Source organism: Photinus pyralis, unplaced genomic scaffold (assembly GCF_008802855.1).
Source record: "Photinus pyralis isolate 1611_PpyrPB1 unplaced genomic scaffold, Ppyr1.3 Ppyr1.4_LG10, whole genome shotgun sequence".
Classification (NCBI taxonomy): Eukaryota; Metazoa; Arthropoda; class Insecta; order Coleoptera; family Lampyridae; genus Photinus; species Photinus pyralis.
Window position 1 is genome coordinate 6,205,287 of NW_022170250.1, and position 26,624 is coordinate 6,231,910.

General features: G+C 37.2%; 1 protein-coding gene and 1 long non-coding RNA gene across 4 annotated transcripts; both read right to left on the reverse strand.

The window, feature by feature from the left end:
* Window positions 1-395: 395 nt before the first annotated feature.
* On the reverse strand, window positions 396-16,431 carry LOC116162035 (putative fatty acyl-CoA reductase CG5065). 3 transcript variants are annotated; one of them, XM_031475552.1, is made up of 7 exons: window positions 16,224-16,431; window positions 4,216-4,425; window positions 3,923-4,171; window positions 1,499-1,644; window positions 1,152-1,454; window positions 860-1,102; window positions 396-810 (listed from the first exon to the last, which is right to left on the reverse strand). In XM_031475552.1, exons 1-7 carry the CDS (start codon window positions 16,227-16,229, stop codon window positions 465-467), a joined length of 1,503 nt encoding a protein of 500 aa, XP_031331412.1. In that variant the 5' UTR covers window positions 16,230-16,431; the 3' UTR covers window positions 396-464. The 3 variants fall into 3 exon arrangements, with proteins under 3 accessions (XP_031331412.1, XP_031331414.1, XP_031331413.1); XM_031475554.1 differs by lacking the exon at window positions 16,224-16,431 and adding an exon at window positions 11,508-11,936; XM_031475553.1 differs by lacking the exon at window positions 16,224-16,431 and adding an exon at window positions 10,359-10,992.
* Window positions 16,432-20,269: 3,838 nt separating this feature from the next.
* LOC116161515 lies at window positions 20,270-20,997 on the reverse strand. The gene is made up of 3 exons (XR_004143401.1): window positions 20,854-20,997; window positions 20,630-20,807; window positions 20,270-20,583 (listed from the first exon to the last, which is right to left on the reverse strand). It is a non-coding gene; the product is annotated as an uncharacterized LOC116161515 (long non-coding RNA).
* Window positions 20,998-26,624: the final 5,627 nt, after the last annotated feature.

Below are 26,624 nucleotides of genomic sequence, written 5' to 3' on the forward strand. Positions count from 1 at the left end.
TATTATGGGTAGTTACGGAATTAAAAAACCAAAAAAAAACATGTTCCGAGACAGCACGCGTATTCAAGAACTTTAATTGACATCGGAAGTTTGAATTTATCTATGGAGATCTTTGACCTGGTGGATGTCTGAGACAGTTGACCGCATGGATTTAGGATTTACTTAACTGTCAACTCCCCGCAAATAAATATAACTTCATATACCAACAAAAACAAACCTTGTCCTAGGGGAATTTTCGACAAAATCGAACACTATGGTAATCGACGCCGTATCGAACTACTACCGACCGGGTTGTATTGCATGTAGAAAGAGGCTTAAGCTAATTGTCAATTAGAAGATTTCCTGTATGTTTGATTAGTTGAATTGGATTTTTTTTCGGATACTGAAACGCTGAATCTGTTACATAAAATGAGCAGTTTATTTATTGGGGAAATGTACAGATGACTACTAACTAATTCCGAGTGCTACAGTATAATTGTGCCAAGCCTGTGCACTATGTACAAAGGTAACAGTACGTAAGCAGAGACGACGAAATACTGAAGGATCTTCAGAAGGCGAGATCTCGTCCTGGCTCTCCCCACCGTTGACAGGTCGTCCTTTAGAATATACAGTCGCACCCCTTTCGTAATCCTATCTGAGAACGTCTGCCAGTCAATCGAGTTGATATCGAAGCAGAAGACGTCCCGGTCCTCTTCCTCCAGTAAATTCCAGAGGTTCTGCGTGTTGTCATCTTTGAAGTACCACTCCTTGCAAGAGGCGAACTCGACGACCTTACAAAACTCCCTTATCTTCCTGTGCGTCTTTAGGGTACTGTAAATTGAGGCTTAGACTGACTGCGTAGTCAAGAGCGGTGACTTACATGTGTACTTTTCCTAGGAAGAAGCTCTTCAGGTTTACTATGTACATCAAGGGAAGGTAAAATAGCTCGACTAGGTCTAGCATCTTCTTGTTAGTGCCGTAGAGGACGTAGCGGTGGAATATCTTCCGATTCGATGGAAGGGCGGATTCGCTTCGCTCCAGTACGTCCTTCTGCAGGCCCCAGGTGATTGGATTTCGTGGACCGCTGACGAAGTTATAAATCGGAATCTTCGACATTCTCGACCTGAAAGGTGCCGACTGAGCGATCGGTGAAGTGATCTCGCGCGACTTACCACTCCCTTCCCACCGCCCAACCGGCCGCGATCGCTTGGTTCACGCAGAAATCGACGGGGACCAGATCGACCACGTGCTTCGGATCGCAGCACATCGTGTGCACGACGCCGACGTTGATCGTCGCGACGAGAAGCGACGTGAGATCGTAGGATGACGCCCAGCCCGTTGTCGGTTCGCGATACGGCGCGATCACTATGGACGGACGCACGATTACCATCGGCAAACCCGTACCCTTCTTCCTCACCAGATCTTCGGCGATGTTCTTCGTAAAACTGTACGTATTGGGCCATTTGCCTAGAATACTGAAAAAGAATTATGCACGCGCATTTACCGTCGCGCCTCTTACGTTGGAGTCATTTCGTTCAATTTCTCGTTGCTGATCGTGTTCGCCATGGTTATCAGGTCGGTGTAATTCTCCTCGGGTACGTAGAAGGCTTCGTCTGCTATGTCGCGTATGCATTGCGAATACGCTGTGGAGACGTGCACGAAAGACTGTAAAAAAAATTAAAATTCGAGGTGAATACCTCAACCACCCCAATTTTGCAAAGCCAAACCCACGTTTTTCTCTTCGCACAAAGGAACGAAACTTTTAGGTCCGAAGAGATCGTGACAACCGCGCTCGCTCTTGATATGACATGATATCGCCAGACATATTTTCGTTCAGGTTCGCTACGAAGCGGTACATGTGCAAATTTTCCTGTCTACCGAAATATAAATTCGAAAAACTACAAAAATGTTAAATGAGAATACCTGGAGAACGAAAATTTTCAAAAGACTTTTTAGTCGTTTTCCTTATTCGATGCCTAGGCAAAAGGTTAGGGTGTCAAACAGTATCCCCAGGTCAGGTAAGACCAAGCGGTAGGTTCGGTATCATTTTTTATTTCCAAAAACTACGCAATGCGCAAGGCAAAGTTGATCCATGCGGAGAGGGGCAGAGGGGGGGGGGGGGTATTATACTCATAAAAATAAAAGCCTTATTTTTACGGTTTTTAAATAGTAAGCCATGGATTCATGTAGATACTGTTTTAGATATTGTACGGTCATTAAAAAAATTTGATGTACATGGTGGCCAACTAAGAATGCGAGGTACTGTATCTGAGAATCTATCCATCGTAGAGACTTGCGGTAAAAAAATTTATTACTAAAACAGCCAGGAACAAAACCCGGAAAATATTTTTAAGTTTCTGAAATGACCGCTAGGGGGCGTAACTGCAATCTGGAATCTAAAAAAGTTATTTTTCTGTGAATTCCGCTATATTAACCTAACAAAAAAATGTCCGGTCTTTGAAGTTGACGATAATTTGAACAATTTTTTTTCCTTTTTTAAATCGATCTACCTTAGGGCCACAAATTATATAATAAAAATAATTCCGGAAAAATTAGCTTAAAAAAATAAAATTTTGAGGGTATAAAATTTTCTTTGGCCTAAATTTTAGGTTAGGAACAAGATATCGAGATGCGGTTTTCGCGAGTTTGTTTAGGCATGATTTAGCTACTTTTTCATGAAAAAAAAATCAAACCAACGCATTTAATTTTTTTGAGAAAATTAACCATTTCTGTCGGAATGTCGAAAAAAGCCCTCAAGCGGCGATATGTGAAACTAACAAAACTTCAAATTAACACGAGTTTGTTAAAATCGGCTCAGTCGTTTCGAAGATACAGGGTGTTATTTACGGAAACCTTTGAATACCCCCCACCACTTCATTTTTAGAGATACAGGAAAAATTGTCAAACAAAAATTGTTCAGATTATCGTCAACTGCAAAGACCGGGCATTTTTTTGTTAGGTTAATATAGCGGAATTCACAGAAACATCACTTTTTTAGATTCTAGATATAGAAAGTACCGCAATCATCCGCCATTTTTGGGCAAATTTGCTGCCAACTTAAAAAAATTGACAAATAAAATCTGAATAGTTGTAATTTTTTATAACCTAACTTCATAGTACTGTCATGTTTTAGATATCTCCAAACAGGTGGAACAATCCCTAACATTAAAGTTACTAGAATCTGGTAACTTCCGCCATTTTTGGGCAAAAATCATGCGTTCTCTCTCTAACACACGAGCCCAATGGATTGCGGTACTTTCTATATTTAGTGACTTTAGATTCCAGATTGCAGTTACGCCCCCTAGCGGCCATTGCAATAATTTAAAAATATTTTCCAGGTTTTTCTCGTGGCCGTTTTAGTAATAAATTTTTTTACCGCAAGCCTCTACGATGGACAGGTTCCGAGATACAGTACCGCGCATTCTTATTCGGCCACCCTGTATATAAAAATATTTGTAATGATAAATCAATTTAATCAAGAAAAAATGTATATACAGGATGTTGCATTTAAAAAATACCAACTTTGGTCAAATCTTAGAACAAGTGGCCCAAAAATTTTTTTTTACTTTACCACTAGCTTCTGTGTAAAAATATGTAAACTAATCAGTTTTTTACCAAACATGAGTAGCAAGACATGATAACATCTCAAAAAGTCAAACTTTTAGTTTTCACCCTGTATCAAAATCGGTTTCATTTCGTGGTTTCTTATTTTGCCGGTAGAGGTCACACATAGTATCATTTTTTTTAAATGTCCCCTCCTATTACATTTGCTATTGTTGCGCAGAACGATCCCGTTTACCTTTAGAAAAAGGCAAGTTCGTTAAGGGTAACCTTTAACTAGGCACTAGAAAATATGAAAACTCAAATTCGGGATCAACTTGCCTTGTTTGCTTGGGCAACATAATTCATTGGCTATTTCAGTAACTCACACTCAAATGCCTACCTTAAGATCTTCAATCTTCTTCGCGATCTCTATGAGACTATCTGTCCCACCGATGTTGATCAAAATGGCACGCCTGAGCTCCTCGGTAAACTTGACGGTCGCCCCGACATGAAAAATACAATTAACCTCTTTGACGATCTTCTCCTCGTCCACCTCGCTCAACCCCAGCCTCGGAAGCTCGAGATCGCCGGTGATGACCGCCAGCTTCTTCAAAACGCTCGGATTGCTCTGCTTCAAGCCGTTGTGGATCTGGGGAGATTACTTTGAACGCGACCGACGCGAGCACCGCTTACCGCATCGCTCAGGAACTCCTCGAGACGACTTTCGCTATCTTTGCGACGCTTCGAGCGGATCAGCAGATAAATTCGTCTAACGTCGGGGCACGAACGTAGCAGTTTCTCGACGAGGTAGCTGCCGACGAAGCCCGTCGCTCCGGTGATCAAAATCGTCTTGTCGGCGTAGTAGCTCTGTATGCTCGTGGAACGCTCCATTGTCGGCTGCCACTGAAACCAATTAAAAAAATTATGCGGCTCGAAGGACCAATATCTTGAAACGCTCGCTTTATACGTATGAACCGGTAACCTCACGTTTCCAGTAGTATTATCGAAGCTTTTTTAAATAAAAGTATTTTTACATAAGGTCTTGTTAGTAGTGTAACGGTAACTCTTAATTCGGATTTAGCTTTTATGAATGTTTATAGAGGTAGGTAAAGTTGGGATTGTTGAGATTTTAAGGATTAGAGTGATTTACGCATCAAACATCATAGAAAGTCTACAGGGTGGTATTTTCGTTTTTTGATATGTCAGTCATAAGTGGCCTAAAAATGGCTTTCGGAAATCGTTAACGCATGAGTTCATCTCTGGATCGTGAGAAATGAAACGTGGCATATTTGAACGTTGATTTATTACCCTAGCTTTCATTAATAATTTGTGGTGCAGAGACGAACCACTGATTAAAGTTGTCCGTTGTCGTTAATAAGGCGCCATTTTGTAGGCGTCAATTAATTAAGTACTAATAGAAAGGGGTTAGTCTGCGAAGTTTTTGCCCTTTTATATCTAAAAATAAGCGTACCAAATTTGGTTCCAATCGATTCGGCCGTTTAGCCGGAAATGAGAGTACAGACGGACCGATAGACCGACAGACCGCCATCGTCGAGATTGTGTTTGATTCGGATTACTGGTGCTTCAAAACGTTTAAGTCGATGAGTCGCCAACTTGTCGTTTCGCGTTTGGGTAAACAATATACCCTAAGTTGTGTTTTTCCGCACACCTGTGGCCATTCGGTTATGGTCGGACTTTTTCGAGGCTGTGATTTTCTGCTATTTCGCAATTTTCAAGCTATGGAGTTAAAAATTTCAGGGTAGTCAGGTGTATGTTGATCTCTAGAAACTATTGTTCGTCAGTGTGAGCGAAAATTAAATTCGGCATATACAGGGTGTTTTCGAAAAAATGGGTTTTATTGATGTGAGGAGAAATGTTAACGGCGTAAATTAACTCTGGCAGGCGTTTGTCGTTTTTTACCTCAGCCTCTGAGTTTTTTACGGTTTTAGCGTGGGTACTTATGAATTCGTAAAAGCGAATACATAATTTGATGTTGGGAAATATGTTTTTATGTAATTTATTTTGTTAATTTCTGTATAAGTAAACATTACAAAAAATATGAAACATTCAATTCTGAGTGTGGTTGATCAAAATAATACGTACTTAATAAAGAAGAACCAAGTTCGTGCTCGATGTTGGCGCAATTAGGGTCGAGGCGGTTTAGGATATTTACTTTGATATACTTAAACTATGGGAGGCAATAAAGTGCTCATTTGAATACTTAATTAGCAAAGAAGTGAACAAAAAGTGTTATTCCAAATTTATACTTATTTTCGGTCAAGTCATAAAATGAAATAATAATCAAATAATCGACCCCATTGGCGCATTTCACCAGATGGCGTTACTTGGTATCGAACTCAAAATTGAACAAAAAATCACAAAAAGGTTCGATTAGATATTTTTGTTTTACTGTTGCAAGTTCAACAGCCACAAGTACCTAGTTCCAGTGCTTCCAGGAATACGAGTAACTCCCCTATAAGGGCTCTGCCGCTTAATAATTTAATAGCGAACAGTGCTCACCGTTAATTGAATACAAACATCGTGCCCCATACTTGATTAAATGAAAATAAAAGTCCATCTTACGCTTAACATTGAATAAAATTTTTATTCAATGACCTTAATTAATACAACAATAATAGATACAATAAACAAACTCATAAAATTCAGTGTAATAACACTAGGTATCAATAGTGACAATAATTCATCAATAACGGTCCTCATAAAGTAAACTTCGGAATCACAAGCGTCACAAGATTTGACATTGTATACAGTGCGTCTACATAAGTTGTTAACGAAAAAAGTGCTGCTCTAAATGCACCATTTACTTTTTCTTTAAAATTCGTGGTTTTTAAATAAATTGAAAAATAAGTATACGGGGTCAGACAAAAAGTTCTCAGACCTAACCTCATTCTTTTAAATAGAACACCCTGTATATTTTAATCTAAAAAGATAGCGTATTAAATTCTCTTCAAAGCTGTAACACTAAAAAATCAAAAAATACATTGAACACAAAACATTCAAAAAAATTGGCATTGTTATCATTTGAACCTTTTTTAACATTTTTTTAAATCTTTCTTTTAGTTTTTTTTAAATTCTTTTAGAATTCCTTTTAATATAATCCTTGTGTTGTATTTTTGAAAAAAATCTAATATTCTATCCTTTAGATTACAATATATGGGGAATTCTATTTAAAAAAAATGAGGTTAGGTCCTGTAACTTTTTTGTCTGATCCCGTATACTTATTTTGAAAACGTCGGCTTATTCAGCAATCATTGACAACTTTTTGATTTTTCCCCGTATCTCATAAGCGAGCGAGTATTGTCAAATTTTGACTTCGCCATTTTAAGTTTGACCTAAAAAGAGACGCCTGTATTACCTCGATAGCACTAACAATTATGAAGATACCATATAAAAGTGTCGAAAATGAGACACCCTGTATTTGTGTTGTCAGAACCTTTAGAACTATTGAAAGTCTCGAATCTCATATTTCTTGAAGGGTTGGACCCTTGAAGCTCCACAGATTTCTTGCAGCCCTTGGACCTCTCGAATTCATAGAGCATTTTATGCTCCTGAAATTGTCTAGCATTTTAAAGTTCCTTAAAATCACGAAACTACTACAGCTCCTGAAACTTTTGAAGCTGTAGTAGTTCTTGATGCTTTTGAAACCCATGCACCTGATTGACCTTTTAAGCTTTTTTAATCTCGTAAAGTTGTTGAAACTTTTAAGCTTCTGGAAGCTCTAGAGTCTAGAAGTTCATAAAGCTATTGAAGGCCATGGAGTATTTTGAAGCTATTGAATCTCTCGAGTTTATTGAGATTACAAGAATCGCTGAGCGCCCTACGGCACTTGAAGCTTTTAAGATTTTCGTGAAGCTCCTGGGGCACTTGGAGTTCTTGGATTGCTTGATGTTCTGCAATCCCTTAAGTCTTGAAGATTATTAGAGCACACGAAGATAACGAAGCCTTTAAAAGTTCGTAAAGCTCTGAAATTTCGTGTTTATTTTGAAACTCTTGAAGTGCCTTCGAGCTCTAAAAGTGTTCGAAGCCCTGGAGGTCCTGAAGGTCTTGAAGGTTTTGAAGGTCTTGAAGATCTTGAAGGTCTCGAAGGGATCGAAGGTCTCGAAAGCCTCGAGGGCCTCGAGGATTTTGAGGATTTTGAGAGTCTTGAGGGTCTTGAGAGTCTTGAGGGTCTTGAGAGTCTTGAGGGTCTTGAGGGTCTTGAAGTTCTTGAAGTTCCTGAAGTTCCTGAAGTTTTTAAAGTTACTGAGGTTCATGAGTTTCTTGGGGTGACACTCTTTAAGTTCTTCAAGTTCTTCAAGTTCTTCAAGTTCTTCAAGTTCTTCAAGTTCTTCAAGTTCTTCAAGTTCTTCAAGTTCTTCAAGTTCTTCAAGTTCTTCAAGTTCAAGTTCGTCAAGTTCTTCATGTTTTTGAAGCAATTGAATTTCTCTGGTTTATTGAGATTGCAAGAAACTATGAGCGCCCTACGGCACTTGAAGCCTTTAAGTTTTTCGTGAAGTTCCTGGGGCACTTGGATTCCTTCGATTGCTTGATGTTCTGCAATCCTTTGGGTCTTGAAGCTCTTGAAATCCTTTAGGCACACGGAGATAACGAAGCCTTTAAAAGTAAAGCTTTGAAACTTCGTACTAATTTTGAAACTCTTGAAGTGCTTTCGAGCTCTAAAGGTGTTCAAAGCCCTCGAAGCCCTGGAAGGTCTTGAACGTTTTGAAGGTCTTGAAGGTCTTGGAGGTCTTGAAGGTCTTGAAGGTCTTGAAGGTCTTGAAGATCTTGATGGTCTTGAAGATCTTGAAGGTCTTGAAGGTCTTGAAGGTCTTGAAGGTTTTGAAGGTCTTCAAGGTCTTGAAGGTCTCGAAAATCTCGAAGGTCTCGAAGGTCTCGAAGGTCTTGAAGGATTTGAAGGTCTTAAAGGTCTTGATGGTCTTGAAGGGCTTGAAGGTCTTGCAGGTTCTGAAAATCTTAAGGTCTCGTAGGCCTCGAAGGTCTCGAAGATCTCGAAGGTCTTGGAGATCTTGAAGGTCTTGAAAGACTTGAAGGTCTTGAAGGTCTTAAAGGTCTTGATGGTCTTGAAGAGCTTGAAGGTCTTGAAAGCCTTGTTGGTCTTGAAAGTCTTGAAGGTATTAAAAGTCTTAAAGGTCTTGAAGTTGTTGAAGTTGTTGAAGTTGTTGAAGTTGTTGAAGTTGTTGAAGTTGTTGAAGTTGTTGAAGTTGTTGAAGTTGTTGAAGTTGTTGAAGTTGTTGAAGTTCTGGAAGTTCTTGAAGTTCATGAAGCTCCTGAAGTTCCAAAATTTCCTTAAGTACCTGAAGTTCTTAATGTTCTTCAAGTTCTTCCAGTCTTTCAAGTTCTTCAACTTTAAGTTCTTCAAGTTTGTCACGTTCTTCATGTTTTTGAAGCAATTGAATCTCTCTAGTTTATTGAGGTTACAAGAATCCTTGAGCGCCCTACGGCACTTGAAGCCTTTAAGTTTTTCGTGAAGTTCCTGGGGCACTTGGAGTTCTTGGATTACTTGATGTTCTGCAACCTTTTGAGTCGGGAAGCTCTTCTTAAGGCACACGAAGATAACGAGGCCTTTAAAATTTCGTAAAGCTTTGAAATTTCGTGCTAATTTTGCAACTCTTGAAGTGCCTTCGAGCTCTAAAACTGTTCGAAACCCTGGAAGGTCTTAGTGGTCTTGAAGGTTTTGAACGTTTGAAGTTCTTGAAGGTCTTGAATGTCTTGAAGATCTTGAACATCTTGAAGGTCTTGAAGGTCTTTAAGGTCTTGACTCTTGAAGGTCTTGAAGGTCTTGAAGGTCTTGAAGATCTTGAAGATCTTGAAAGTCTTGAAGGTCTTGAAGGTCTTGAAGGTCTTGAAGGTCTTGAATGTCTCAAAGGTCTTGAAGGTGTTTTCAATCTGAAAGACCTTGAAGGTCTTGATGGTTTTCAAGGTCTTGAAGGTCTTAAGGTCTTGATGGTCTTGGAGGTTTTAGTCTGAAAGGTCTTGAAGGTGTTTTCGGTCTAAAAGTTCTTGAAGGTCTTGATGGTTTTGAAGGTCTTGAAGGTCTTAAAGTTCCTGAAGTTCTTGAAGTTCCTGAAGTTACTGAGGTTCTTGAGTTTCTTGAGGTTTTTGAGGTTCTTCAAGTTCTTCAATTTCTTGAAGTTCGTGAAGCTTTTAAAGCGCAATGGAGTTCTTGAAGATCTTCGAGTACCTTGTAGTTCTTAAATTCGAAGCTTTTGATTGTGTCGCAGCTTTCGAATGTTCTGAAATTCTCAAAGATATCGAATTCTTTAACGTTTCTGCAGCTGTAGAAGCACTTGAACGGTATTTCATTGTTGTCATTTAACAGAACACCCTGTATATTTTAATCTAAAAACCTAGCGTATTAGATTTTCTTTAAAAAAATACTACAAAATTAAACAATTTAAAATTCTGTTTACAATTTTGCTGTATTGTTTGAATCATTTGAACTTTTTTTAAATTTGTTAAAATCTTTTTTTAATTTTTTTACATTAAAAAACAGGCCTGTTCCACTCTTGCTTTCAGCAATTTGGCTGCTAAAAACAGGCTGCTACTTTCACACAGACGTTATCTTTCCATTTGGGAAGAACAAATGGTGACGGTTTTGATTTTGGAAGAAAGCGTTAGGCCTAAATTAGCCACTGAATGGGAGTCAAAATTCGTAGCATAAGTTTCGTTCAACTTTAACGTAATAAGCGCACTAATTGGACTAATGTCTTACAACAAATGGGAATAGTGAATAGAAAAAAGGGATACATATTGATATTCGTAGTGAAAATCTAGGCCTATGGTAATGTAAGCAAATGAAAAAGAAAATTACGTACCATTCAACTCATCCAAAAGAGAAGTTTCTTTCTTTTTGGCCACTTTTACGTGAACATATACGTTCTACGTGCTCGACAATGGATCTTCGTCGGCGCCGCACAAATAATTACCGTATTAAGTCTCTAATTAGAATGTACCTACATAAAATGGAAAGTACGCTAGATCTAACGTCACGCAAATCCCCGATAATCTACTTAATGGCTGTGTGACAGTGATGGAATATGGACGCACGCAGTCTGCCAGTGGCTAAAAATGCCGCTAAGAAAGTGCCAGTGCACAGGAACTAAAGAAGTTGCCCGGGAAAGCTACTATAGGTCAGATTTGCCGTTTCAAACGGACACATATCTTTAATCTCTGTCAATTTCTTATATACAACGACGAATAAGTTAGCATTACACCAACGTCGGGTGAAACAAAAGAATGGATATTCGCGCCAATTTTCATTGCCTGTTGACGATTCTAACCAGACACCGCAAGAACCTAAAAAAACACAGAGAACCTAAACAACCGCCAGACCTCCACGGCTATTAGTTGCTCCAAATCTCAAATGAAACTCTGAAATACTTTTAGGATTCTTAGCGGTAAATCGATCCAAGTAGAAGGGCTCTTTACGGTTCTCACAAATTTTTAAAATCGTTTAACGTTCTGAAATAGTTTTGACACCCTTAAAATGCTCTTAAACTCTCTTAAGGGCTGATAAATGACTATTAAAGTCACGTTCGCTTGGAATTTTTTTTGCTCAGATATGAAATCGTACGCGTGAACCCTTAAATGTTTATAAACATTCCTTGATGACCTAAGGTTTGGAACCCAAACACTCAAAAATTTAGAAATACTCTTAAAGGCTCAAATGATTATGAAGGTAGCTGACGAGGATTTTTAAAAACCCTGCAAAGCTCTTAAAAGCTCTCAAAAACTCACAAGAGCTCTCAGAAGCTCTCTGCTGTTAAAGAGAGGAGATCTTAAGGGCCCGAAAATGAACCATTAAGGAACCTTTAGTGTCTTTGCAAGGTAACAATCTACCCGTGACTTTATTTATGGAGCGTGTAAACGCTTCTTTACAAATTCACCACATTGTCGATCACTAGATGGCGCTAACTAACCATAACAAATGATAACAAAATGTCATTTCCACTTCCTAGTCTTACCAGTAATCATGGCTGTGTAAAAGGAGGATCCCTTGACTTCACCAGTCACTTGCTGACCTGAAAGCCTGCTATCCCAAACCTGAAAGCTGATAAACCGTTCATCCGATTTCCCTTTATTCATTTAATACTGTTTTCCGTTTACCCCGTTCATCCTGTATCATTCGACCACCTATCCCTGCTCGGGCGCCAATTCTGTAAGGGTTGTTGGTGGGTAGTTGCAGTCGTGCCTCAAGGTCGCTAAATAAAATGTATGCACACACAACTTTCATTTATTTCGTACACCTTGTATATGTAAATACCACCGAATATACACCATAACCAGGGCTACCAACCCAATTGTATTTCTATATTGTATGGAATGTACATATACAAGGTGTACGAAATAAATGAAAGTTCTTAAGGGTGTTAAAAACTAAAATCCTTCAGAGCTCGTAACAGACTTTTGAAGTCCATACGATGACATTTGCCCTAAAATTTTTCAAAAATGATCATTAGAGCACGGAAAGCTTTGAAAATATTAGGGGAAACGAACACCGAGTGGTTTGTGGAGTATGGAATACCCCCAGCAAAGGAAAGCTCTTTTCCTGAGAGCGTATTCCATCGATTTTTTGGGGGATGTGGGCCGGGGGGTTATTCTATGCTCCCCAGACCATCCGGAAAGGCACTAAACGATTTTTCAAAAGTGCTAAAAGGTATTTTGTTGATGAAGTACACCATTTTATGTTTGAGTTAGATATAGAGAAATTAAAATTGAAAAATGAGACTCAAAATTTTTATTTTTTTTTCAAAATTTTTTTTTTCAAACATTTTTCTTTTCGCCTTTACCAATAAAAAATTTTGAGTCTCAATTTTCAATTTTAATTTCTCTAAAAGGTCATTTTGATAAAATGTTAGGGTTTTTTGAAGCTTTTTGTAACTGGTATTGATCTTTAAGATCTCTACAAAGCGTAATTCTCGTAAAAGGTCTGATAAACCCTTCAACATATTGAATATTAAATACCCTTTAGGTTTCCCAGATCAAAGACCTGCTAGAAGGAAGGCTGTGTAAAACCCTTCACGACTCTTGCAAGGACTTAAAGTTCTAGAAAGTTCCTTAAAGATTACTCAAGATATTAAAGTTCCTAACAACTTCCTGAAACTTTTGGAGTCGAACCGAGACTTTTGACTCTTGGAAAGTCTTGAAAGAGATTTTTAAAAGATTTCAAAAGCCCTAAAAACCTAATGACTTTTGGAAACCTTTAGTAACTGTTCATTAAATCTTTAGATCTTGAAAGGTCGCAAACGGTTTTCAAAATTCTCTTAATGATCTTCAACCCTGACAATTCTCGAAAAAGTTTTTTAAAGTAAGTTCCTAAATTCCACTTGATTCAGTGTAGACTCTTGGAGAGCAAACGTTTAGTAGGCATAAAGGCTTTTAAGGTTTATTAAATATTTTAAAAACTTTTGAAGGCACTTAAGAATTAATAAGTGCTCTTAAAGCGTTTACAGGCTGAGGACATTTTGAGGCCGTTCCGGGCCTTAGAAAGTTCGTAAGAGACTCTTTATGTACCAAAGACCTTGTGAAGCCTTTTACAAATCACTGGGGGCTTCTGGAGACCCTTCGAGATCGAATCCGGACCATAAGAGTTCTCACAAATCCTCTCAGAGACTTTTAAGAATTGATAAAGGTTTCTTAATGGTTCCTTGGAGGCCATCAAATTTCTTATTTCAAACAAAAACACAATAAAAACACATAAAATTTCAATAACTTGAAGAACTTGAAGAACTGGAAGAACTTGAAGAACTTGAAGAACTTGAAGAACTTGAAGAACTTGAAGAACTTGAAGAACTTGAAGAACTTGAAGAACTCGAAGAACTTGAAGAACTTGAAGAACTTGAAGAACTTGAAGAACTTGAAGAACTTGAAGAACTTGAAGATCTTGAAGAACTTGAAGAACTTGAAGAACTTGAAGAATCTCAAGAACCTCAAGAAACTCAAGAACCTCAGTAACTTCAGGAGCTTCAGGAACTTCAGGAACTTCAGGAACTTCAGGAACTTCAAGACCTTCAAGACCTTCAAGGACTTCAATAACTTCAAGAACTGCAAGAACTTCAACTTGAAAAGCTTGAAGTACTTGCAGGACAGAAGATCCTAAATTCTTGAAGAACTTGCAGAACTTGAAGAACTTCAAGAATTCAACAACTTCAAGAACTTCAAGAACTTCATGAACTTCAAGAACTTCATGAACTTCAAGAACTTCATGAACTTCAAGAACTTCAACAACTGGAAGAACTTGAAGAACTGGAAGAACTTAAAGAACTTGAAGAATCTCAAGAACCTCAAGAAACTCAAGAACCTCAGTAATTTCAGGAACTTCAAGAACTTCAAAAACTTGAAGAACTTCAAGAACTGGAGGAACTTGAAAAACTAGAAGAACTTGATGAACTTGAAGAACTTGAAGAACTTGAAGAACTTTAAGAGCTTGAAGAACTTGAAGAACTTGAAGAACTTGAAAAACTTGAAGAACTTGAAGAACTTGAATAACTTGAAGAACTTGAAGAACTTCAAAAACTTCAAGAGCTTCAAGAACTTCAACAACTTGAGGAACTGCAAGCATTGGAAGAACTTGAAGAACTTCAAAAACTTCAAGAGCTTCAAGAACTTCAAGAACTGGAAGAACTTGAAGAACTTGAGGAACTTGAAAAACTTGAAGAACTTGAAGAACTTGAAGAACTTGAAGAATTTGAAGAACTTGAAGAACTTGAAGAACTTGAAGAACTTGAAGAACTTGAAGAACTTGAAGAACTTGAAGAACTTAAAAAGTTCAAGAGCTTCAAGAACTTCAAGAACTTCAACAACTTCAACAACTTCAACAACTTCAACAACTTCAACAACTTGAGGAACTTCAAGCATTGGAAGAACTTGAAGAACTTCAAAAACTTCAAGAGCTTCAAGAACTTCAAGAACTGGAAGAACTTGAAGAACTTGAGGAACTTGAAGAACTTGAAGAACTTGAAGAACTTGAAGAACTTGAAGAACTTCAAAAACTTCAAGAGCTTCAAGAACTTCAACAACTTCAATAACTTGAGGAACTTCAAGCATTGGAAGAACTTGAAGAACTTCAAAAACTTCAAGAGCTTCAAGAACTTCAAGAACTGGAAGAACTTGAAGAACTTGAGGAACTTGAAAAACTTGAACTTGAAGAACTTGAAGAACTTGAAGAACTTGAAGAACGTGAAGAACTTGAAGAACTTGAAGAACTTGAAGAATCTCAAGAACCTCAACAAACTCAGTAACTTTAGGAGCTTCAGGAACTTCAGAAACTTCAAGACCCTCAAGAACTTCAAGAACTTCATGAACTTCAAGAACTTCAAGAACTTCAACAACTGAAAGAACTTGAAGAACTGGAAGAACTGGAAGAACTGGAAGAACTTAAAGAACTTGAAGAATCTCAAGAACCTCAAGAAACTCAAGAACCTCAGTAATTTCAGGAACTTCAGGAACTTCAGAAACTTCACCTTCAAGAACTTCAACAACTTCAAGAACTTCAAAAACTTGAAGCACTTCAAGAACTGGAAGAACTTGAAAACTAGAAGAACTTCATGAACTTGAAGAACTTGAAGAACTTGAAGAACTTGCAGAACTTGAATAACTTGAAGAACTTGAAGAACTTAAAGAGTGTCACCCCAAGAAACTCATGAACCTCAGTAACTTTAAAAACTTCAGGAACTTCAAGAACTTCAAGACCCTCAAGACCCTCAAGACTCTCAAGACCCTCAAGACCCTCAAGACTCTCAAGACCCTCAAGACTCTCAAAATCCTCGAGGCCCTCGAGGCTTTCGAGACCTTCGAGCCTTTCGAGACCTTCAAGATCTTCAAGACTTCAACAACTTGAGGAACTTCTAGCATTGGAAGAACTTGAAAAATTTGAAGAACTTGAAGAATCTCAAAAACTTCAAGAAACTCAAGAACCTCAGTAACTGCAGGAGCTTCAGGAACTTCAGGAACTTTAGAAATTTCAAGAACTTCAAGAACTTTATTTCTGCGGAAATCGTTCGGGGGGCCTGAATTGGAGTAGGGCTATATTTTAAACCCGTATACAAAGTTGTGCGGCTCTCGGCACTTAAAGCTGTTGAAAATTGCTCCTAAAGATTCTCAAAGACTCACAAAAGCTCTTAACAATTATATGCTGTTAATAAAGGTAGATAATCTTAATGACTTTTTGAACATGCTTTTTGAGGTTCTTTGGAGCTTTTTGACACCCTCTTAAATAACTTTTATGGACCAACAAAACCAGGGGTCTTAAGGTTAACCATTATTAAAGGGAATTAAACATTTTAAAGACTTTTTAAAGATTCTTAAAGGTCTCAATCAAAGGATCTAGAGGACGGCTCTTCCAAAAAGCACGTAGGATTATCTAGGGGATCCCTAGTAAATTCTAGGTATGTTACACAAATAAATTACAAAATGGAAATTCTCATTAAAATTCTAAGGAGAACCCAAGAACAACTTAAGATTCGATCAGTTTTCGTAAAATGTGCAATGCGAAACGGTTTTACGAACCGAATGATTTAAGAAAACTCAATTTACTTGCTATGTACTGACGCAAGTCAGACAGACAGAGAAATTTACTCAACGGGCGTCGGTCTTCCCAAGATCCAATCTCTAGAAATCCATAATTGGAGGGATCAAGCGTCATACCTAAAGAATTGGAACGCAGCCATTTTGTATCCTACCTTCATCGTGTACTAATCCGAAACAATTGGAATACGTGCACGTCCCGCGACACTTTTTAGGCACTCGTCACCCTCGCGCTTCGTTACTTAAATGGCAATACCGATGACGACCCACTTGCTTAATATCTACCCCCCCAGATGCCAGTCGGTTTCCTCAGATCACCCCTAAAGGCCTTTTCGTTACCATTGAACCAAGTCTGAAGTCGAACTGAAAGTATAGCCAGCCTATTTTCACTAATTATTAATAACAATCATGTACCTGGTACGCGCGAAGGCATTACAATTCGCACAGTGTCAGAGATTGCCTTGATGAATTATGCATTACTCACATATTAAAATTTATAACAGTTCGAAAAGGCCAGAGTCGACTGAGCAGGAGAAATCCAAGTCGCCGAACAAGGGACAAGGCGACGTATTTAGGGACTTTGCAGCGAGAGGCTGACCAGTCCCCTCTGGATACCATCCTTAGTGGTTCCCTTAGAAAATACGAAGTGTTAATATATATACCCAACCCAATATACTAAGAACAAATGCAAATTAAATGAAACAAAGAAACAACATTCTTTGAATTTTTGAAATTTGAAATGGAAGAGAATACATATTTTTTCTTTTCGTAATACCAACGCCTGCAGTACTTACCAGCAGAAGTCGAGAAGCGACTGCAATCCTAACTTACTCCGTACTCATGAGTAGAGACCCCTTTCCTTTCATGTCAAAACCACGGACGTTTCGGGGCATTTTTGAATCTACTTCTGTAGCCCCTATATATTCTGTATACTCTGTATATCATGTATATGCTGTATATTCTGTATAATCTGTATGTTCTGTATATTCTGTATATTCTGTATATTCTGTATATTCTGTATATTCTGTATATTCTGTATATTCTGTATATTCTGTATATTCTGTATATTCTGTATATTCTTTATATTCTGTATATTCTGTATATTCTGTATATTCTGTATATTCTGTATATTCTGTATATTCTGTATATTCTGTATATTCTGTATATTCTGTATATTCTGTATATTCTGCATATTCTGTATATTCTGTATATTCTGTATATTCTGTATATTCTGTATATTCTGTATATTCTGTATATTCTGTATATTCTGTATATTCTGTATATTCTGTATATTCTGTATATTCTGTATATTCTGTATATTCTGTATATTCTGTATATTCTGTATATTCTGTATATTCTGTATATTCTGTATATTCTGTATATTCTGTATATTCTTGTATATTCTTTATATTCTGTATATTCTGTATATTCTGTATATTCTGTATATTCTGTATATTCTGTATTTCTGTATATCTGTATATTCTGTATATTCTGTATATTCTGTATATTCTGTATATTCTGTATATTCTGTATATTCTGTATATTCTGTATATTCTTATATTCTGTATATCTGTATATTCTGTATATTCTGTATATATTCTGTATATTTCGTATATTCTGTATATTCTGTATATTTCTGTATATTCTGTATATTCTGTATATTCTGTATAATTCTGTATATTCTGTATATTCGTAATATTCTGTATATTCTGTATATTCTGTATATTCTTATATTCTGTATATTCTGTAATATCTGTATATTCTGTATATTCTGTATATCTGTATATTCTGTATATTCTGTATATTCTGTATATTCTGTATATACTGTATATATTCTGTATATTCTGTATATTCTGTATATTCTGTATATTCTGTATATTCTGTATATTCTGTATATTCTGTATATTCTGTATATTCCTGTATATTCTGTATTCTGTATTCTGTATATTCTGTATATTCTGTATATTCTGTAATCTGTATATTCTGTATTCTGTATATTCTGTATATCTGTATATTCTGTATATTCTGTATATTCTGTATATTCTGTATATCTTTATATTCTGTATATTCTGTATATTTGTATATTCTGTATCTGTATTCTGTATATTCTGTATATTCTGTATATTCTGTATATTCTGTATATTCTGTATTTCTTATATTTCTGTATATTCTGTATTCTGTATTCTGTATATTCTGTATATCTGTATATTCTGTATATTTCTTATATTCTGTATATTCTGTATATTCTGTATATTCTGTATATTCTGTATATTCTGTATATTCTGTATATTCTGTATATATCTGTATATTCTGTATATTCTGTATATTCTGTATATTCTGTATATTCTGTATTCTGTATATTCTGTATATTCTGTATATTCGTATATTCTGTATATTCTGTATATTCTCTGTATATTCTGTATATTCTGTATATTCTGTATATTCTGTATATTCTGTATATTCTGTATATTCTGTATATTCTGTTATATTCTGTATATTCTGTATATTCTTATATTCTGTATATTCTGTATATTCTGTATATTCTGTATATTCTGTATATTCTGTATATTCTGTATATTCTGTATATTCTGTATATTCTGTATATTCTGTATATTCTGTATATTCTGCATATTCTGTATATTCTGTATATTCTGTATATTCTGTATATTCTGTATATTCTGTATATTCTGTATATTCTGTATATTCTGTATATTCTGTATATTCTGTATATTTTGTATATTCTGTAGATTCTGTATATTCTGTATATTCTGTATATTCTGTATATCCTTTATATTCTGTATATCCTGTATATCCTGTATATTCTGTATATTCTGTATATTCCGTATGTTCTGTATATTCCGTAGATTGTGTAGATTCTGTCGATTTTGTCGATTCTGTCGATTTTGTCTATTCAGTCGATTCTGCCGATTCTGTCGATTCGGGAGCCCGCGAGGTTATTTTTTCCATTTCGAAATTCGAGTAGGTAGCTAGGGGCATGGTTTCGCAATAACAGGATCGAATCGATGTTCTTAAGTTCTTAAGCCCGATCCGTAACGATTTCTTTGCAAGTTTCCCCCCCCCCCCCCCCCCGGTAGCGCTCAAATCATCAGTTTATTGAAATGCACACTTGTCGACTCGTAGTTAACCCACCTTACTCTAATCTGACGCGCTCGCTTAAATCCCAAAATTTCGCATTGGGTTTCCCTATTATTAACGGCTATTTTCAAGGCGTTTTTCGGAAATTAAAGTGAGAGAGAGTTTGCTTTTTGAGTATTCCACGGGCGGCTACCAGGCAGTAGAGTTCGTAGGGCCGAACCCGCCATAGTAACGGTTTTTTTTGCAAGTTTTTGGATTTCCTCTTCCCTCCCGTCACGCTCAAATCATCAATTTTTTGAAATGCACACCTTGTCAACACGTAGCCAACCCACCTTACTTTAATCTGACTCGCGCTCGATTAAATCCCAAAGTTTCGCATTGAGTTTCCCTACTATTAACGGCTATTGTCAAGGCGTTTTTCAAAAATTAAAGTGAGAGAGAGTTTGCTTTTTGAGTATTCCACGGGCGGCTACCAGGCAGTGGAGCTCGTAAACCCGATCCCGCCATAGTAACGGTTTTTTGGCAAGTTTGCGGCCTTCCCCTTCGCTCCCGTCTCGCTCAAATCATCAGTTTATTGAAATGCACACTTGTCAACACTTAGTCAACCCACCTTACTTTAATCTGACGCGCTAGATTAAATCCCGAAAATTCGCATTGGGTTTCCCTACTATTAACGGCTGTTTTCAAGGCGTTTTCCGGAAATTAAAGTGAGACAGAGAGTTTGTTTTTTGAGTATTCCACGGGCGGCTAACAGGCAGTAGCGTTCGTAAGCCCGATCTCGGCAAATTTGCGTGTGTAGCTCGTAGTGGTTTTCATTTGAAGGGGAATTTAAAATCACCTTTAATTTCTGATGTAAAATTCCATTCAAGTAAGTAACTAATCCTCTGTAAACAACTTTGTATGCAATTAACGCGTATTGATTAAATTAACTCTGACATTTGGATTACGTAACACGGATAATACTTGGGATTGCAAAACAGAAAAGCCTTTCAGCTACGAGCCAAGACCCAACATCAGCAACCCCGATTTCAGTCCACAAGTTCTCAATAAAGGATGGTGCAGTTTTCTAAAGGTTGACCGGATCAAGGGGTAATTTTAGACGCTGTATGATTAAGGTAAAGTATATTTGTATTCAGATTCCCCCACCAATGTCAATAAAACATTTACATCTAACATTTTGCTTTTTCCGTTATGCACACGTTCTTATTGAAAACGTGGCGACGCATGTCACACGTCATTTGATAATAGAATGTATCCCAATCGACTGTCTTTATATCAAAATTAAACATCTTTCTATCCTTCTTGTCGAGAAGACTCCAAAGTGCCTGAGTGTTGACGTCCTTAAACAGCCAGGGTCTTCCCGATGCAAATGCGCCATCTTGTATATATCTCGCTAATCCTTTATACAGACGAACGCTTCTAAAATGATCAGCATGAGCCGAATCGGGACATAACCAATACTTACGAGAGCTGTTTTCCAAAAAATGAAACGTTGCGATTCATTAAATAAACCACAGGGAGAAAGAATAGCTGAATAAGACTCAATAGCATGTCGCTCTTGGAGAAGATAAGGAAACGATTGAAGAACCTCTCACTTGCTGGTATTATTGAGTCGTACTTCTGCAGAAGCTGTCGATGGCGACCTGGTGAACACGCAATTAGAAATTGGCATGTCTCGATCATTCTTACCCCACGTTATCGGATTCTGATTGCTGCTCACGCAATTAAAAATACGAACTTCGGGGTTTTCCACTTTCCTGCAAATGACGTGTATTCGAAATTATGAAATATGGATAACAGATAGTAGGGAGTTGGGGAGAGCTAATAACCCACCACTCCAAGGTCCACCCAACGTTCAAGGTCAAGTCAATGGTATACCTTTCAAGGTCGAGGTGCATGGTTACTTCAAAGATTCCACACATTCAAGGTCGAGGTGATTTCCAACTCTCAGTACAGTTAACGAAGTCACCCATCACCATATAAACATAAAACACAGTAATTTTTAAACAATATTTATTTTTTAAAGATACAAGAGCCTCATACTTTAAAAAATAACAGATATATTGATGTCAAATGAATATTAAAAGAAACACTTTGAAGGTTTTTCAATATTAACGGTGGACAGCTTCGGGATCAGGTGTACCATACTAGTAATTACATATGAAAGTAGCGTTTACTTCACCTCGACATGTCGGCTTTCTCTGTAATAATACTGCGTACACACAATCCTTCGACCAGCGCAGGTGTTCATCTAAAGGAACGTCGCTACTTTTCCACTTGTTGATACGAACGTTACAGAAAATACATTTTACAGTATCACCAACTTGTGTATACACAAATCCAGCACTTGCGAGGGATTTTGGTGATTGCGCTCCTTTCCAAGATTGGTATGATAATAAGCGCTTATCAAAACAGAAGTTGTCGGGCTCCACATCTTCTCCACACATCTTGAAACAATGATTACCACTGCTTGGGCGCTAGCAGCTTTATGTATCCCCTCCACTGTCATCCATCACACTTCAAGGTTAAATCCACCACACAGTCAAGGTTAAATCAATGATTAAATCCACCACACAGTCAAGGTCTCCACACAACCAACGTTACGTGGGGGATTTGGTACTATATAATACACACAATGTAATGCATGGTAGTAGTCACCGATCATGGATAATATCAACTTTTTAAAGCAAACCGTTGATAAATTGAAGAACAATAATACAGTGCCTTTCACGGTTAGTGATGTTAATTTAGTCAATCAATCGCGTTATGAACTTAACAATAGTAAAAGTAAATGGGTGTGTGTTGGACTATCAGTGTACCGTCAATTCACACCAATGGTAAGAATCTGTGGATCCAAGACTGCAGGTGTTTCCTTTGATAAAAGTGAATGGAAAGTATTCACAGACAATCAAAACCTTATTACGAATTACTTCTGCTCAACAGAAGGAAAATTGTTACCAATTAAGGTGGGATTCAAAACCATAACGTCTGAAGTGATAAACAATACCAAAGTCATAAAAATCGTTGACAACGGGGAATGTGACATTTATATGGCATTTGGTTCACTTCAACGGTTGTGGTTACTGGCGAATTTAATAACGTACCGTCTGGAAATGTTAACCACATTAGAGTTTGATAATTTTTACAATAAGATTATAAATGCCTCCGCTGAAATGACTGGAGATTACATTGAAAATATAATGAGTATCATTACACCGTTACAGGACTTGCATGACCAGAACACTACCGTCTTAATGGAAGTGGTACTGTTTGTCAAGGACAAACTCATGTGGGATGCTGAAATTATCAAGTCGTTAAACTAAGTGGGGGAATTGTATATATATTTTGTGCATGTTTCTGTATGAAACACTAGTCATCATGTGGTTTGCTTATAGTCAGCAGAGTTGGCCTGTTGCTTATGATGGATATTCGGCGGTGCAGAGATTACATAGGGAAATGAGGGATTTGTGTTTTGACGCTGAACATGAGCAAGTGTATGGTTTGGGAAGATGGTACAGTGATGAATATTTACATAACCTAGCGGACAAGTACACCAGTGGAGAGAGCTTGTGCCAGGAGTATTTATTAATACACAAGGAAGAAGAAGGAAATGGTTTCACCATCGAAGATCATCCAAGAAACTGCTTTTCGTGCCTTCGACACCTTGTTGAGGATTTAAAATCCAAATCACTTGACAGCTTCGTGAATAACATCGAAAAATATTTACCAAGAGAAGATGTCAACGGGTCGAGTGAAATTTAATGACTCTATAAACACAGTGCGGTATATGGTCGTGTGGAAGTTCGCGCACCATGCAGCTCGGATAGGATTATGGGAACAACATGCAAGAGATACTGAACGTTTTAAAAGGCGAATTATTGAGTTAGACAAAGTTATATCCATTATATTAAGTAAGCAACATAGGGAAGCTATATACATTAGTCGCTTTAGTAATGGTGAATGTATAGAAATGAAACAATAAATTTGTAAAAAAACATTTTATTTTTTATATTATATTACATCTGAGGTAGATATCCAAGAATTATGAGAATTGTCAAATCCTAACCATTTTACAAAGGACTTATCACCTCGTCGACGTATTACACGTTCCACTAAATGAATGTCTGGAAATTTGACAGCCTGCAGTTCTGGTTCGTAAAAGCGACCTTTGATGTCTTGCTGGCGACTATCTCGTAAAATATATGAAATTGGTGTTGATCGTTTTACCATAGCAACTTGAAAAACTTCATAGCTCCAGTTAGGGGTATAACCTTTAGAGAATACACTCCTATGCTTGCTGATACGCACATAATCTCCCACAGCAAACTTGGAGGGTTTGGGATCCATTACTTTACGGTATTTGTAAGATTTACGTAAAATGCTCGCAGAATTTTTATCATTAACTTCATTAGGTTTATATCCAGTAGTTCGATGTTTAGTGGAATTGTACTTTTCAACTATTTGGGGTAAAAGCGATAGCCATTTGTAAGAACCCTGTAAGCTGAATGCCTTCCACATCATTCCTTTAAGAGTTCGATTAACTCGTTCCACAATACTGCTTTTAAGATTAGAATAACTACTATAATGGTTGATGTTGAATTTTTTCATAACGTCACTGAAGTTCTTATTATAAAATTCCTTTCCCATATCAGTTTGTAAATTTTTTGGAAGTTTTCTAAGTCCAGATAACAGTTTATTCATAGCGTCTGCTACGAGTTTTCCATTTTTACGTTTTATAGGATATGCCCAAACAAACTTTGAAAATGCGTTTATAACTACCAAAATGTAGCGAATACCCTTGTTAGTCCCAGCATACGGTATCATTTCAACTAAATCGGCTTGAAATAAATCATTAAGACCTTTGATCACCACAGATCGTCGTGGAAAATTCTTTCTTGTCGGTTTATGTAATTCTTCCACTATCACTTCCTTACTCATTTCTTAAGCTTGGATTGCAATATGACATTCAGATAAAATCCGACACCTACACCAGCAGAGTCGCATGATACACTAAATATATCATTTCTTTTCAATGTCAACCCGATCAACGATGAAGGAGCGTCAAACTTTTTCTCATTTATATTTACTTTACTATCTTTAGGAAACCATGAACAACTAACAACGGTTCCTTCAGTAAGAGGAAATTTATATCTAGTATCTTCTTCACTATGGTAAAGGTAAAACGATGATGCTGTTTTATGCATTATTCCTTTTATTTCAAACTGGTACTCATAAGTATATGTTGACGGGTCATACATATAGTGGTGCGCGTGAATGTGTCGTCCAAATTTGTCGAGAGTCATAATTGTAATGAATTCAAATGCAATAAGAGCGCACCTTTATTCTTCTTGCAAAGGAACATGCAATATGACCTCGAACAAGAATGGCCTCTGTAATTTCTTCTTACAATGTGCTGATATCTGATCATTAAATGTTAACACATGCCCTCTCATTGTAGATGGATCCGTATAGGTTTTTCCAGCAATGTGGACTGTAGCGTCAGATGGAAACCATCTGCACGTTGCAACGATGGCTTTTTTCATTGGGAACAAGTAAATATGGTCTTTTTCCCCATGAATAGTAATTCTACGTGTAAAACTGTGTTGATAACCCATAATTATTAAAGGTAGTTCAAGCGCCATGGTCTTACTGATAAATAAATATACCTTCTCATTGTATTATACCAGAATTACGCAACTCTTCAGTTATGTAAATTATTTCATTATGATTTGCCGTGTTCCCGGCAGACTTAGATCCTAATAACACCCTTAACCAATTCACTAACTTGTTTGGATCATTCCAAGGAACAAATTCTATTTTTTTATTGTTAAGCTGTAGAGTTGATAAAGTACCTCCCCGTTTCGTAGAAAGGGTTAGAGCGCGCTGTCTGAGTGTTGGACCTAGATGTGATGACGAGAATCCGCTTGATGAACTTGATCCTTGCAACAGTGGTTTAATAATTTGAACATACTTTGGTTGACCGTTTCCTTGGATTTGAGCTTTGGCATCATAATGTCGACGTGCTGCACTAGTGCGTATTATAATATCACGATAAGCTTTAGAATCTGCAGATTTAAAGCCAATGGGATTTCTTTTAAAGAGTAGTTCGAATAATCCTGGAGTTCCCTTGTATGTGAAGCGTTCTCCATTAGAAGACACAATCACAATATCTTCCTTAGCAAAATCTAATTCCGAATCACCCACGAAAAATTTGTTTAATGTTGGTTCATAGCGGACGCCATACTTATGGTCATACTCGTTATTCGTGTCCCTAAATATTCCCTCTACATATATCTTTGGCAAACCGTGGTATTGATCGAGAAATTCTTCAAATGCAGGATTCGTTCCTACGTGGGACAATTCCTCGCGCAAGTCGTCAAGTGTCGGTACATCAATATCGTCTTCTGGAGTGGGATCTCCATATTCGCTATCTTCTAAAATGCTAGGCTCATGCAAAACACTGGGTTCATCGATAGAAAAAAGGTTTCTTGCCACCTTTTGGGGAGTGGAAGTTCTCGGAGTTTGTTGGGCAAATATTGGTGATTGACGTTTGACACTTGGTAGTTCTGTTTTGACGGTATCTAACTTAGTAACTGTCAAGAGTTGTTTTAGCGGTTGGGTAATGGGTTTAAAGTGTTGCTCTACCATGCGTTCTGTAACCGCCATATCCTGCTTCAAACTGTCATATTTCTGTTTGACAGATTTGCGAGCAAGTAGCAGGTCTTTTGCCAAACGCTTTTCCATGATAACTACGATAGACGATAATGGATGTATTTATAGGGATATGTAACAATCGAATCCTTTTCTATATCGGCCAGCGGTAATGTCACTTATTTTATCGAGTACTAGAAATCCATGCTTTTGACTCCAACAATGATGACAAATTTCTTTAAATTGATCAAAAGACATATCTACATTAACGTGATCGTCGTACACGTGCTTTAAGTTGGTTAGGTCTTGCTGAAATAATATAATTAAGTTTGCGTTGTCGCGGATCAGTTGTTTTGGAATCGAGGAGTACGTTTGGCATAAGTAGAAACAGTCATTATTTTGATGTCTACCGAAACAGAAATGTTCACGTATTTCATTCTGTTTATGACACGCTACATCATCAAAGATCATAACCGAATTCTTCCGAGCCAAGTTAGGAGGTATGACATCGGAACTATCATCGTATTCATAAAATCCAATACCCTTCAGTGGCAGTAGTAGTTTACGAAGGTACTCATATTTTGGTTGATATAGGGACTTGCTGTACACATACACGTTTTCAAACCGCAAACCATTCGGATGTTCTAATAACGCTATCATAACATTAGTTTTTCCACATCCTGAAGGACCTACTATTAATCCTCTCCTACATCCCCCCTGCAACAGGTCACTATGTTTTGGATATTGCGTTTCTGTAGAATACGAATCGTAGTTTTTTATAGGTAATTGTATAAGTTGAGGCATAAAGC

Excerpts from the sequence above, each read along its gene's own strand:
- LOC116162035 (XM_031475552.1), bottom strand. Across the intron at positions 1,645-3,922 it reads AGAAGATTGAAGATCTTAAG|TCTTTCGTGCACGTCTCCAC; the intron begins GTAGGCATTTGA and ends TTTTTTTTACAG. Across the intron at positions 811-859 it reads TTCCTAGGAAAAGTACACAT|TACCCTAAAGACGCACAGGA; the intron begins GTAAGTCACCGC and ends CTCAATTTACAG.